This window comes from Primulina eburnea, chromosome 15, assembly GCF_022965805.1.
Source record: "Primulina eburnea isolate SZY01 chromosome 15, ASM2296580v1, whole genome shotgun sequence".
Taxonomy (NCBI): domain Eukaryota; kingdom Viridiplantae; phylum Streptophyta; class Magnoliopsida; order Lamiales; family Gesneriaceae; genus Primulina; species Primulina eburnea.
Genome location: NC_133115.1, coordinates 1802464 through 1819009, shown reverse-complemented (window position 1 = coordinate 1819009; position 16546 = coordinate 1802464). Strand labels below are relative to the sequence as shown.

Sequence of the window (16546 nt, the reverse complement as noted above, 5' to 3'; positions counted from 1 at the left end):
TGAAAATTCTTGGATTCGAAGTTTCATACGCCAAAAAAAAAAACATATAACACAAAAATAATAATTTCCCCGAAGGAAAAAGTATAAAAGTTTCATTTTAAATTTTTTTGACATATTTATTTTGATAAAGTTATTTATCATTAAAAAATCCAAATCTCAGTTATATAATTTTTTTCAGCCCGAAAATTTCCAGATTTATTTGAAAATCTAAAATAGTATATTCACTTTAATAATTAATTAACCACGATGAAATTAGAATTAATTACTTATTATATTGATAATGGATCGAGTCATGATAAATAAAAATAAAGTGAGATATCTAAATGCATGTGAGCTAATTTTTTTAGTATGAAAAAAATTTGTTATGATCAAGTTTCGAGTCCAACAACTCGTACCAAACTGAAGATGTTGATATCAGATAAGCTATAAGTCATCAGTTAACTTAAGATGTTAAAAATTCTCAGTATCTTTCATCTGTATAATGACACCAATCACATCGACATTTTGTGAAATGTATTAAATATTTTTAACAATATTCGCATATACATTTGCTCATCAGAATTAATATATTTATTAATATACTACACTCGAATTTAATTTATAATTTGGGGAGTTAAAAAGTTAGAGGACAAGCTTCGCAGCAGCAGGTGCAAGCATTCTGGTAATCACCAATCCAGCGGCTAATGCTGCACCGAATACAGTGTGCAATCTCACACACAGATATTTGGACATGAAGATCTTCGATTTATCCTGTTCATTTCACAGATAAACCTTATTAAGTAGAATCAAAATTTTGTAATATTACATTTTAAAATAAATATAAATTTATGTATAATAAAATTTTATATTATAAAGAAATTATCATATAAATATCTTAGTAAATAATTTAGTTAGATATTATATATAAATGAAAATTGCAATTTTGGTCTTGATTGTTTATTTGATTATCTATGCTATCAAATTTCAGTATTAATCATAATTTTCTATTTTTGGCGATTTTATTCAGTTTTCACCGAGAAGGCTGATTTGACATTAGACACGTCGTCGTATTGGTTTCATATCAGCACCATGTCCTAAAAACGGACTAAAATTATCCAAAAAATATCAAATATAACATACTAAGACTGAAATTTGACAATACAGATTATCAATATCGTAAATACACAAACACACAAGATCAAAAATACAATTTTCAATATACATTTATATATATAAGCATTATTAAAGTTGAGGGATTTAGTGTATCTAACTTTGAGATCTTAATGTTCTTTTTGATAAACCAAAAATAACCCTTCTCAAATTACAAAAATATTCAATTTTTATTTTAAAAAAATCGTAAAAATTTAATAAATATGTATCTTATCTAAAACTGTTATATTATCCTGATAAATTATATATTTATCTTTATCTATATAATGATTTTAAAATAATAATATCACCATATATATATATATAGATTTGGATTTTTAAAGTTTTTAATTTAATATATTTATAAATTTTTCAGGCAAAAATTATTTTAAAACAAATAATTTAATATGTATTAATATATCGGCTGCACATAAACACTAATATGTAATAGTTAAAGCATGAATATACACTCACCTTGTGATTCTCCTCAACAAAACCAACCACTAAGTTGGCCACCGGTAGGGTCATAAAACCAAGAATCTGGGAAAAAAAAAAGGATACATTTTATCTAAAAAATAATGGAAAACATGGATTGGAACATAATTAGTCATTTTTCGGTCGATTTTATTTTGAATCTCATACCAATTTTTCACAAACTATCGAACAAAAAAATTACTCATATTTTTAGTTTGAGTAGGTCTTTTGTGAGACAGCCTCACAAATCTTTATCTGTGAGACGTCTCAACCCTAACGATATTCACAATAAAAAGTAATACTATTAGCATAAAAAGTAATAATTTTTCATGAATGACCCAAATAAGATATATGTTTCACCAAAATATGACCCTTGAAACCGTCTCACACAAATTTTTACCTATTAATTTAGCAAAAACTAAACACTGATAAAAGTTAGTTTGAATACGGAAGTTGTACTTTAAAAAATCAATCAAGAGTAGATCTTTTGTGAGACGGTCTCACGAATCTTTATCTGTGAGACATGTCAATCCTACCGATATTCACAATAAAAAGAAATACTTTTTATGGATGACCCAAATAAAAGATCTGTCTCACAAAATACGACTCGTGAGACCGTCTTCACACAAGTTTTTACCATCAATTAAATAAGTCCATTGTGTTATTATTTTTTAGAAAAGAAGATAAACATGGAAAAGTCGCGATTATAAGGATTTGTTTTATCTGCTGACAGAAGACAAAACTGAAACATGTAATTGAAAGAGTCGTGGTCACATACAACGCTAGGAAAAGGAAGTGCTTGGAGGAATCCAAGAGTCAGTACAAGCGAGTAGAGCCCAACAACGCCAAATTTCACCACTTTGGAACCTTTATCGGTCCCAAGCCTGACCAAAGGGGACATTTTCCCGACAGCCCTATCGCCGCTGATCTGGGATATTCAGGCACACCTCAAGTCACACAAAAAATACATCGTGCTAAAGAAAGAGAAACAGAGTCCGAGTCGAACCTGATGGAAATGACTGCAGAAAAGGATCAGGGCTGTGGTAAAACCTATCAGAAGTGATGGCCAAACAACCGTCCCCGATATCGGCAGCTCGCTAACAACGTGGGATTGATTAGTATACATTAGGTACGAGTCCTCGAGCAGTAAAATTAAGGGCAGGAACCCGAAAAACGAAAGTAGAGTACCTTGTTCGGCTTTGGAGCAAGTAGAAGGCGATGGTCGACAGTGGGCCGTATGCCAGCATGAGTAAGGGCTCTCCCACGCCAAAATAACTCAAACGAAACGGTGGACACTGCACATCACATCATAATTTTATCATTTTTCACTTTGAAACAAAAAAAAAAAACTCATATGAAACGGTGTACGAGAAAATCTTAATATAGAAAATTTGAATGGTAAAAGATACGACGCGTAATACTTTTACCTGGTAAAGGAAGAAGCAAAACACAGAGAAGGCCGCTAGTATTATTGAACGCCCGCTCGCAGCGGCTGCAGCCACGCACGAGATGCCGGAGAAACCGATAACAAGCAACGACCAAGCTATCGTGTTGATGAGTTCGCGACTAGATGGATAGTAATATAAGACGCACATCAGTTAAATCATCACAGAAATAAAATTTGCAAATCAAGAAAATGAAACTGGGTGATTCTTAGTTCTAACCTGCCAAAGAGATTGACAACGGATTCTTTCTTATCCTTATCTGCTCCAGTATCGAAATCATAAACATCGTTGCTGCAGAAAAATAGTTAGCAGACTGATCAAGCCATATAATTCGAAAGTGATCATCAAGAACACAGCATAATCATAAGCTCGATGAATCTAACCTTAAATTGACCCAAACATTAATGATTACAAAAGACGCCAACGACACCAAGAAGCGCCAGAACGAAAACTGGCCCGATTGCTCATATGCAGCTGCGGATCCCACCTGTTCGAATATCACATAAATGTAAGATATAAGACAATAAAATTTAATGCATGGTACAATAATCATACATTATAATTAATGATAGGATTGCTGTAAACAGTGGCGGAGTTAGAAATATGGCTCAGTTCAAACTAGAATTTTAAACTCTAGAATCTTTTATTATTTTAAATTGATATAATCAGACTAATATTATACTATTCCAAAATTTGCATATAATTTTTTTTTAAAAAAATTGGGCAACCGGAGTGGGCATGTGGCTCCGCCACTGGCTGTAAACCAGCAGAACACTATACTCACTCTGCCGGCAACATAGAATTAATTAAGAACAATGTTGGCGGAAGCTTACAAGTACTGGAATAAGAGCAACAGTGTACATAGGTAGTTTGGCGGCTCTCCATATCAAAGTCGATCTCGACAATTCTTCTCCGGCCACCTTTTCTTCTTCAACTGGAGCGTTATTCAGCAGTTTCAAATCTGCAACCTCGGCTGTGCATTTTAGGATAAAACGAGGATGTGTAACTTTTCTTTTCGAGGCCAACAGACCCGTGTATGCCTTGTTGCAGCTGCCGAACGACCTCTGCATCAAATGTTGCGTCGACAAGTTCGAATAGTACCTGAAAATACAGACAATACAAGGCACCCATTTTACTTGAAAGTGAAAACTTGTGTAGATATTACGAAGTTAATTAAAGAACAGTGCAAATGATCCAAACTTTTCAATCCAATCTGTTTGCAAGATGATGGAGAAGATTAAGTGGTAATTCATGTAAACTGGACTTGCCTTGCTATTCTGTGCTTCATCGGATGGCACCCTTCATTGATCATGGTGACACCAAACCCATTATTAGCTTTGAAAACAGCTGTTGCTGCCATTGCTGAAAAGAAGAAGTTGGCACAATTTCGAGACTGAAGTGAAGAAGATTTGAACATCACATGAATTTAGTGTAATACCTATATATACATGTAAAGACTCGTTTGGACCGATTCATAATGTGCAAACCAAAAGTCCAACTTTGTATATATAAAAAAAGCAAAGAATAAAAGTCCATCCTTGAGAAAAATGGATGTGAATAATATATACATTGATAATTCATATACGTAATTGTGTCGATCCACGTTACATATAGAGTAACATATTTTCTTTATGTTTTAATATATCATATTCAGTTGATTTTTTGAATTTTCAATAAAAAAAATATGGAATACATCGTACGATCAACTATTTTTCCATGTACTCAATCGCATATGATATATAAATACTTTAGTCAATACTCAATGATCACCCTAGGCACTTAAGTCTAGGCATTTAAATAGGGGTGACCATTGAATGTATATATATATATATATATATATATATATATATATATAGTCAATATCTGTAATTAAAAAACATATAGAAAAATATATATATATAAACAGAAACAATAAAGTTGAAAATAATGTTTCAATTCAAAAAAAAATTATGATATTAAGTGTTGAAGAGTCGATCGGAGTATATTTAACAGAATATCGAGTGTAACCATATAGAAAAATATATTGAAAAAAAAGATCGAGAAATAAAAAAGTTCACAAAATGTTTCGATTCAAAAAAAAAATTATGAAATTAAGTGTTGAAGTGTCGATCGGAGTATATTTAACATAATATCGAGTGTAAACATATAAAAAATATATTTTTTTAACAATAAAGTTCAAAATAATGTTTCAATTCAAAAAAATATGAAATTAAGTGTTGAAGTGTCGATCGGAGTATATTTAACAGAATATCGAGTGTAGACATTAAACAAAACAACCACATATCATGTTGATATCTTGTATTGCTCCTTTTTTTTTGTTTACCCCTGTAATTTTTATTTTTTATAGAATAACAGTGTGTTTGACAACCAAGATTTGAGAGGATTTCATAGGATTTGGAATTAGATTTGGAAATTCAAGTATTTGAAATTTCATTTGGTATTTGGTTTAAAATTTAAAAATGGTATTTACAAATCCATTTTTTGTTTGAAAAAAAATGATTCGAATTTGAAATTTTAAAATTTTATTAAACCACTCTTAGAAATTATATAAATATAAATAACCCAAAGAAGTTTATAAAATAATAAGTTTTCTCTATTATTTGTGTTTGTAAATTCAAAAATTAATTATTATTATTTATTAATCATAGTGCACATAAAATAATAATTAAAAAATCATCAAACAACTTCAAACTTTCACATGAAATTAATTATTAAACGTAAAAAAGGCTTTGGTAATTACTATAATTTTTATTATATTATTCAGTAAATAACACACGAAACTTATAAAATTTAAATGAAAACTTTCAACTTCTAAAAAAAGTTAAAAGGGAAAAAAAAAAAGTCTAACCATTAGAAACTTTTGGTGGAGAAAGTTGACTGATGAGAATGATGTGTTGGATAAAAAAGTAATTGTATGTTTTTAAAATCCAAATCCCACCAAATCTTATCAAATTTGATGGATTTGAATACACTCATTGAAATCTCATTAAATCTCATAAAATTCTAAACAAACCCGAATTCTTTTTTTAAATCACTTTACCAAACAATAAAAATAGGATTTTGAAATCCAAATTTCGTGAAATCCTCTCAAATCTTAGTTGTCAAACACAATCTAAGTTTTTGGAACCCTGAATTTTTAGTCAATTAGAAATAATTTTTCTCAAAAATAAAAATTAAAAAAACGTGGAATTAAAGTGCTGAATTTTCAGTAGTGTCTTGCATAGATTAGGAATTCCGCTTAGAGTTTTAAAGACCAAACATCAAATTTTAAAGTCGCGCGTATATTTTAGAATTTTCGTTGCACTGGTTTGTGACATGTTAGTAGACCACAGTGATCCATCCAATTCTTTCAAAATATGATTTATAAAAAATCTATTCATTTTATGTGATTTAATAAATTTGAAAATCATTCTTTCCCCCTTTTCTTGACTATATTCCAAAATGTACATGCTTTTCTATTCCAATTATCCGACTAATTGCTAAAGTAACTTGTTATGAAAACAAAAACTTAGGTGAGACGGTCTCACGGACACTGACAGAGCCAGCATAGGCCTAGTGTGGGCTGATGCTTATATATATATATATATATATATATATATATATGTGTGTGTGTGTGTGTCTAAATTTTTAATTTTTATGTGCTATTATTATATGCTTAGCTGTCTGTACTGATCCAAATTTTCTCAAATTTTAGACTCGATTTTTTATATGTTATTAGTATCCAAGTATACACTTTATAGCATTTTGTATGTGTTTTCTCTTCTCGAGTCACGAACGTCATATACTTTGATTAACAATAATTACAATTCATTTTAATTACTGTTTCATCTTTCATTATCTCTAAAAAATCCAAAATGTTACAAAATTTTAGGTTCGTTTTTTCATTCAATATTTGTCGATCATTCAATTGTTTTATAATTTTATGCTTTTTTCAATCGATAATGAACTCATGCTTATTTTTCGAACGTATATTTTATATTTTATATCATAAATTGTTTTGATTTCGGATTTTGTACATGCTGTTGTTCGTCATTTTTCTGACGTTTTCTCATCAATTATCAATGCTACTAGCTGTACGTAACTTGTGTTCAAACTTTATGACACGTTATTTTTAGTTGTCGATTAATCATTGCTCTTTTTTTTTGCTTTATTAATTATAATATATTGTTGCCTAAACTAAACCAATATATTGGCTTCGTCCCTGCTCACGGATCGTATTTTGTGAAACAGATATCTTATTTAGGTCATCTATGAAAAAATATTACTTTTCATGCTAAAAATATTACTTTTTATTGTGAATATCGTATGGTTGACTCGTCTTACAGATAAAGATTCGTGAGACCGTCTCACCAAAGACATACTCCTTATCGAAATGATTTATTCGACCCTACTCTTCTAAAGTATTCATCCAACTACGGTAAAAAAGACACATGTTTTTTCACATTATCGGATTTTTTACCATTTGTAAAATATTTCGTGTAATAACCTATGTTTATATTTTTTTTAAATATTTCCCTTCTTAAACTTGATTTTCTAGTTCTGTCGATGTTTCGAATTATCACATTGAAAATATTATCCTCATTTTTGTACAATCTTGACCGTTTTGGTATTTTGTATTTACCTAATTTATTTATTATTTTTCATAGAAAAATTAATCGTTTTAATGTGAACGAAGAAGGTTGGACAAGATCCTAAGTGCCTGGTGAGGACCGTTGTCATGAAAGAAGTCAAATTTGTTGTGTTATATATATTTTTAGAGTAGAATTATGTAAAACCTTATAAATTAAGAAATTTGCACCAAATGACACGTTCGATTGTAACATAATTTAATTAATAAATAAATATCATGTCTGATATAAAAAAGTAATTTTTTTCTCATATTTAATTAATTCCACCCCTCGCCCTCCCTCATTTATCTAATCGACGTGGGTATTTTTCAGCTCATATGTATATCAGGCGTGCATAAATTACAAAAAAAGTAACAACATAAGGAAAAACAATAATTAATATTCTCAAGATGGTATGTGAGTATTTGACTAATGTTCAAGGGTTCGATTCTCTTTACCAATATCTTCTCGATCGAATTTGTCGCATAGAGTTTGTCCATTGCGATTTACATGACCAGCGTGTTTGTTTGCAGGATAGTGTTAACATGGTGACGTTGCCTAATACATACCGAAATATAATGGTTGTGGGTTCAAATGCGTCGTTGATCACGCCTCTTACAAGGTGTATATATAATAATCATATACTATAAAAAGTATTTCAAGGTAACTAGCAAATACTTAGCTAGTAGTTGACGCCTTACTAATTTTTTTTAAAAAGAACAAGACGAAAACATCTTTATCTTAATTATTCATATTATACTAGGATGAAATTTTTTATAATAAATTTTTTAAAATCCAGCTGTTGAATTATTCTTCTTACAAAGGACTTTAATTTTTTACTTTGAAATATTCAATTTTCGAATTTTTGACGTGATTAGTTACGCTAGCATATTGACTATATTGGGAAAACAAATTATCTTGGCCTGTTTTAAATTATGTTCGTTTATTATAATATTCCTTCTATTCTAAATAATTCATATTTAATTACATGCGTGGTTCGGTTCCTATGAAATTATATAAAAAAAAATCTTGTACAAACACGACTATCGAAATCTTGGTTATTATATTTTAAATGATCCGCCATGTTTGAATATATATATATATATATATATATATATATATATATATATATATATATATATATATATATATATATATATATTGTTCACTAATTCAAATTTGGGCTGAAATATTAAATCAACTGGTGGAAAATTAATCTGATTGACTTGAAACTTAAAGACGACCGGATGTGCGAATTAATATGATCGCTAAAATATTGTAAGAATATGCTTGAGTGTCATTGTTTGTTGTCTTCTCTTTCGAATCTTACATATTTGTATACATATCTCGATTTATCTTATTGGGTAAAAAAGGAGTAGGTCTCTTGTGAGACGGTTTCGCGAATCTTTATCTGTGAGACGGGTCAACTCTACCGATATTCACAATAAAAAATAATATTCTTAGCATAAAAAGTAATACTTTTTCATGGATGACCTAAATAAGATATTCGTTTCATAAAATACGATTCGTGGGATCGTCTCACATAAATTTTTGCCGTAAAAGAATATGTGATTACCACAATGGGTAAATCTTAAAAAAAAAAAAATGATGCAATGGTATGTGGAACGAATAAAAGTGCTGAATTGTCTTTGTTTCAACACATCGGACTTTTCCTTGTCAAAAATTAAAAATGAGGTGGGACTTTACTCGTACGTTGTTCTTTCAATATTAAATGATTGTTCTGTTCACTACTTTATGAAATAAAATATTAATATTAATTCCTATACATGGTCGAGATGATTCGGTTTTGTAACCGTAAATTGAACACTATTTTGTAAAAATGCATATCATTTACAGTTCTGAAAACAAAATCAAATTTCCAATAATAAATAAATTGAATTTCTGTTTGGTACAAAATAAGGAAAAATGAGAATAAAATAAGAGGAAGGCGGGGAGAGGTATGAAAATTACTGACGGAGAGCAGTATGAAAATTACTGATAAGTTTCTGTTGGGTGATTACGTCGAAGCGATGACAATCATGATAATAATATAGTATTTAAAATTACGGAATAAAATGATAAACAAGAACACAAAGATTCATGTGGTTCGCCCAATATATGTTACATCCACGGAGCTACTTCAAACCTTTATAAGAAAGTTTACAAGTATTCAACAAAACACACAATATCTCACGATCTTAACCCCGAATATAACTAATAAAATATTTTTTCTAACTCACACAAGTAAACATCTCAACACAAAAAAAAAAAAAAAAAACTCTTTTCTTTTCTTTTTTAGAATGCTTAAAAGGCTTCTCATGGGATGATATTACAATGTCAATGATGCACTTATTTATAGGTAAAACCCTCCCGTATAAACAAAGGAAGCGATTTTTCTTTTCTGCAACCACCAACCAAATTTGACATGGTTTGACAGTATGCATCGTTTACCATTAAAGAAAGTGTCATATGACACTTAATATTTCTCCCACATGAAAACTTGATTTTAATCATGTCTTCACACAATTAATACGGCAGTTCATATATCCTCATTTATGTATAGAGTCCAACTGAAGTTGAACATAACTTCAGTTTGTTAATGATCAAAACATTTGTGAGCATATCGACGGGTTTTTCACTTCCAGGAATATTCTCGAGTATCAAGACTCGATATTCTAGTATTGATATGACGAAATGATAGTGAACCTGTATATGCTTTGTCCTAGTATAATAAACAAGATTTTTTGCTAAATGAATAGCACTCTGACTATAATAGCATAATGTGTCCCGTCAAGCTTCTGACCCAATTCCTCTAGAAATGATCTCAACCATATCATCTCTTTACTAACTTTTGTAGCTACAACGTACTCAGCTTTGGTAGTCGATGATGATTGTGCTTTGGTTAAATTAAAATGACTAGCCAAAGGAGTATTCACAAGTTTAGTTTCATCTATGTTAAATCAGTTATCCAGCTTTTTCATTTACTCTTCTTGATATAACTTCAAGATTCCATCAACTGGGTCTCTTAAAATCCTCATTACAAGGATTTGTTTTGCAGAACCAAATCCTTCATAACAAATTCTTTAGATCAATCTTTTTTGAGTTTATCAATCTCCTCCAGATAAGCTTCTGCTATCAACATATCATCTACATATAACAGTAGAATGATATAAGAACCATCAAAATTGAAAAGGCCCGTATTTCGTATTCATAATTTTGCGAAATTATTAAAAAATTTCTAAATAAATAATTATCTTGTCTTATTTAATTAAAATAAACATGTAAATAATTTTTAGCTTTAAAATAACAGCGGAAGCGAATAATTTTTTTTTCAAACAACAATTTAAAAATAATCAAACATAAACATCCATTTAAAATAATCCAACGTATTAAAACTGAGTTTGAATAATAAAAAGTGAATAAACTACATCATGAGGTCCTCGGGTTTACTACTGCTGTCCCAAGATCGCTCACTGGTCTCCGCCCTCCGTCTCGACCTCATCAGTACCTACAACAATCAAGTCTAGTGAGTCTAAAGACTCAACATGTATATATCGTGTATAACAAGTAAATATATATAATAAAATCCCATGTAACGTAAAAATATTGTATCGTAAAACGTACGGTGAAAATCGTATCATGAATAATTATAACTACGTGCATATCTGAAAATCGTACGTAAAAGCTTTGCTCCATAGAGCTCTGTCATATCATATCATAATTTTCTGGTAGAGATAATGTTTCTAAGCAAGTGGCCCATAACATAGCGTAAGCGCCTGATCAGACTAAACCACAGTATACTGGGCGGTAGAGATCAATCACAGCCCTTGGACTGGATGTCCATACCCATACATAATCATAAACCGGTCGTAAGTCACCGGGCGGAGAGGTCCTCGGTTGCGCCTACCGACTTCCAAACCCATAAGCATAAGGTGGCCACAAGACATATAACATATATCTCAAAAATAAGCATTTTATATTTTTATGCACGTAATATAATTATAACCTTATTTTACCGGATGAGTTGGATCGTTCCCAGGCTTGCTGCGACTTACTATTAATATGTGACACATGCAATAAATCTTAACTTGACAAAATTTTAACAATAGAACAAAAAAACGAGACAAATAGAACCAATAACTTGATTTTTAACCATGGCTTCGTACCAACCCGACCCAACATTAAACCGACGTTTAACCATGATTAAAATACCACAAACATACTGAAAAATATGCATAATAAGTGTAAAACACGAAAATAGGTGAAAGGAGTCCAAAAACATAAAACGCTCTTTCGAGAGTCATTTTGGCACCTTTCGCCGTAAATTCTCGTACGACCTCTAATCTCGACCAAATCACGAACGGCAAAAAACATGACCTTCCTAACTCATTGAGGTACTGTCCAGTCCAAGGCAATGGGCTAAAAGCCAACCAAGGACTCAAACAACACCAAAAACCGTGACCCAAGTTGCTGTCAAAAATCAGAAAAATACAGCAGCGGCTATGTTGCTTGCTTGGGTTCAAACTCTGAAATATTTTGACACTTGGCTTGAACCATCAACCCTAGACTCTTACCAACATCCTAAGACATGGCTTGGACCATGGTTAAGGGCTAAATGCCAACCATAAACCGAGCCAACACCTAGGACAATGCATCATACTAGCCGAGAAATACAGCATGCTGTGTCTTGAGATGTATTAACTTGTTTTACTGTCTTGGGTCGTTCCAATGGCAATTAGATCAACCATGGCTCGACCTAGACATGATGGAGTGTTGTATAAACCATGGTTATGGGCTAGAAGCCAACCATAATCCAAACAAAACACCCAAAACCGAAAGTGTGCTCATGCAGAATTTTGAAGAAACATAATGCAGCTGTATTGTTTTGATGAAATTATGATGGATCCATGAACCAAACTTGGAAAGGACTCCTTAGCCACATCCTAGACATGCTAAGGGAGGGTTCTAACCATGGCTACAGTCTCTAGGACAGCCATGATTCGAACTCTCATCCCAAGCAACCACATAACACAATTTTGACACAAAATCTGCAACTTAATGGGATTGTTGCTGTCAATTCTTTATACTGGGTGTATGGACTTAAACAAATGGACTATCAACACCCTAACACCCTCTGAAGCATGCCTATATGCAGCCATGACAGCCTGGAACCGAAGCACCCACCTGGATTCAGCAAAACTCAGCAACCATGAATAAAAAAAACAATATGGCCGAGGGGCCTGTACAGAATTTCCTTAAAACCATTTACTTGCTGTCATTTTCGGTTTGTCTCATGAATCTTGATAATATACTTATTTAAATATCTAATATGACTTGATTGAAGAGCAAAGAAACAACATATACATGCCTGGAATTTGTTTTGAAGAAAAACAAATCAAAACGACAATACGACGCGACGGGATCGGAGTTGAGGATTCTTTTCTTTCTTAATTTTCCTGCTGCTGTTCTTACGATTTTCTCAGCTGATTCTTCTGCTAATTTTCGAGCATATGGATGTAGGAAATGTAGGTAATGAAGGTGAATGATATAGGAGATGTTAAAGGTGCTATAATATGCATTTAGTTTGGGAGTTACAAGTCAAGAATTTGAATGGGTTTGCATTGGTTCTGTATCTGTTCTTATTCTTTTACTTCACAATTCAGTAGCCTTTCTTTTGGTATTTTCGAGTATATGGGATGAATAAATGTTATGTAATGGAGGTGTTAAAGGTACCATAATATTTGGGAGGTTACAAGTGAATGCTTTGAATTAAATTTGAAATGCTTTCTTGTTGCCGTTGGGTATTGCTTCGAATCCTTGCTGCATCTTCTAGTTAATTTGCTAGGTAATTAGTTGAGGAAAATGAGGTGTCATATTTTTTTTAATTAGTGAATAAAAATTTGGGAAATGAATACCCCATGAAGTGCAATTAGGAATGGTTTGAATGGAGAGTTACCAAACCTTTGAAATATTTTAAATGTTGGACTCATTATTATTATTACTACTACTTTGCATGTATTTTATTGTTTAAATCTTGTATTTTAATTGCTTAAAGTTTAGCACCTTCATTATATATTTTAGTGAATTTACACATTAAATTTAGGATAGATTATTGCATGGCATTCATGACCTCCAATTTAAATATTCAAATGCTATGATTAATTTCTTGAATATTTTATACCTAGATTAGTTCATCCCCATATGTTTACATATTTTAATTTAAGCTTTAATTAACTATTGAACCTAAAAGAACTTATTTACTATTTTAACTCCAACTAATTTAATAAATCCTATAACATTCTTTTTTTCATTAACATAAATTATTTCTTAGCTTAATTTAAATATAGGAATATTTTTATTATTATTAATCTTATTTCAAAATTTCCAAACTCCGGTCCGGCCTCGCGTATTTAACTGAAAAGATAAAATTAAACTTTTGCATTTAAAATAAATAGTTATGACTTGTCAAATATCAAAATGAATTAGACCCTTCACACACACACACACACACACACACACACACACACACACACATATATATATATATATATATATATATATATATAAATCATTTTTAAATTTAAATAGTAATAATTATGCATGGCTTATACGTAGTCTGATTTTCGGGTCGTTACAAAAATTCTTCACATAACAACAATTATCAGCCTGACACCTCAGGAAACCGTTATTACTCAGGAATCCATCAAACTTCTCGTACAACTGTTTTGGAGCTTGTTTAAGACCATACAAGCTCTTCTGAAGTTTGCATGATTTTCTCTTGTCCCCCGCACTTCAAAGCTTTGTGGTTGCTTCATATAAATTTATTCATCTAGGTCACAATGAAGAAACGTCGTATTACATCTAACTGCTCCATATGTAAATCTTTTTTGTCACTAATCCGAGTATAGTCCTGATAGTCGTTGACTTAACCACTGGAAAGAAAATATCGGTGTAATCAATGTCTTCATTTTACTGAAAAGCTTTTACAACAAGTCTTTCCTTTTACCTCTTGCTACCATCATTTTCTTCTTTTAACCGGTACACCCACTTGTTATGTAATGTCTTTTTGCCTTGCGAAATTTTTGTCAACTCTCACGTTTGGTTGGATGACAGTGAATCCATCTAATCTTCCATTGCTAACTCTCACTTGCTTGAATTATCATTTTTCAGTGCCTCTTCATAAGTTTCTGATTCATCTTTTTCTATCAACAAAATATAGCGAAGTGCGTGATAATATCTCTGAGGTGTTCTAATTGTTCTCACAGATCTTCTGAGTTCAATCACCGGAGTTCGTGGGTCATCGTCATGTGCAGTTTTTTCTTCATCTTCTCGGTTATTGCTTTTTGATTCATTCATAGGAATATATGTTAATGACACTTCATCAGCCTTCTTGATTTCAAGACATTCATATCCAGCTCCAATGTCTGACATGTCCTTGTAAGAACTTGCTCATTGAAGATTACATCTATACTCCGAATGATTTTCCGATTTTGGTCATCCCAAAAACGATAACCAAACTCACTATCTTCATAACCAATAAAGAAACACTTCTTTGATTATGGATCAAGTTTTGTTTTCCTTACTGAATCAATATGAACATATGATAGAAACACTTTCAAGAAATTAAGGTTTACTTCTTTGCCGCTCCACACCTCTTCAGGTATTCTACAGTCAAGCGGTACCGAAGATCCTCTATTGATCATATATGCTTTAGAGTTAACATCATATGTCCAGAATGATTTCAGTAATCTAGAATGTGAGATAGCACGTTCATTCAGAGTCATGTTTATCCTTTCAGCTACACCATTTAGTTAAGGTGTACCAAGAATGGTTTCTCCATCTTGATTTCATTCTGTGCACAATATTTCTTGAACACGTCATCTTCATATTCTCCACCATTATGAGACCGTAAGCACTTCACTTTCAAGTAGGTATCATTCTCAACCACGACTTTCCAATATTCAAAGATCTCATAAATATCATATTTATTTTTCAAAAAATAAATTCAAACTTTACTACTTGAATCATCGATAAATGTGACATGGTATCTTGAGCTTCCAGGGGATGTCACAGGAGACGGTCCCAATACATCAGTATGAATCAGATCCAAATTTGTTGCTTTCGGTTCTCTATCGTCTTTTGAAAAACTGACATTTTTCTGTTTTCCAAAAATACATATTTTACATAGTTTGTGTTCAACGATTTTTAATTTTGGTAGCTTCTCATTTGATACAAGTATTTTCATTCCCTTTCTCACTCATACGCCTAAGCTTGTAATGTCATAGAATTGAATTAGCTCTAACATCCATAGCTTCTAATGTATCTCGGCAACTGAAAGTCATATAAAGTGTCTCTATTTTATTTACTCGAGCAAGAATTATGGCTATTTGTTCATTTTCCAGGAACCAACACCAAATGTCACATTATGGCCTTAGTCATCGAGTTGTCTCACCTAGATCAAATTACTTGTTAATTCGGTACATGCCTTAACTTTGTTAATTTTTCAAACATATCCATTTGATATTTTCATCCGGACATCACACATACCAACTATTTCCAAAGGTTTTCCATCATTCGAGAAAACTTTTCCACAATAGCCAACGATGTAATTATCGAATAAATCACGATTATCAGTGGTATGAAATGAAGCTCTTGAGTCCATAACCCAAGAATCGATCGGCTTTTCCATGAATAGTAATAGAACATCATATACCTACTCAGTAACAGCATTTGCATAATTTTTTTTATTAATTTATAGTTCTTTCTCAAGTGACAAGTTTCACCACAACTCCAACACTTCAATTTATTTTCAAAATTGCTTTAATCTTTTCCATTTCTTGACTTGGACCTACTACACAATCGGTTAGAACTCTTTTCATCATTCATGCATCT

The 16546-nt window shown here is 31.5% G+C and overlaps 1 protein-coding gene across 1 annotated transcript; it reads right to left on the bottom strand.

The window, feature by feature from the left end:
- Window positions 1–448: 448 nt before the first annotated feature.
- LOC140815288 (2-carboxy-1,4-naphthoquinone phytyltransferase, chloroplastic-like) lies at window positions 449–4479 on the bottom strand. Its single transcript, XM_073174413.1, has 10 exons — window positions 4316–4479; window positions 3881–4148; window positions 3431–3534; window positions 3267–3338; window positions 3030–3168; window positions 2791–2897; window positions 2609–2699; window positions 2381–2530; window positions 1603–1668; window positions 449–750 (listed from the first exon to the last, which is right to left on the bottom strand). The coding sequence occupies exons 1-10, from the start codon at window positions 4462–4464 to the stop codon at window positions 622–624; spliced, it is 1275 nt and encodes a 424-aa protein (XP_073030514.1). The 5' UTR covers window positions 4465–4479; the 3' UTR covers window positions 449–621.
- Window positions 4480–16546: the final 12067 nt, after the last annotated feature.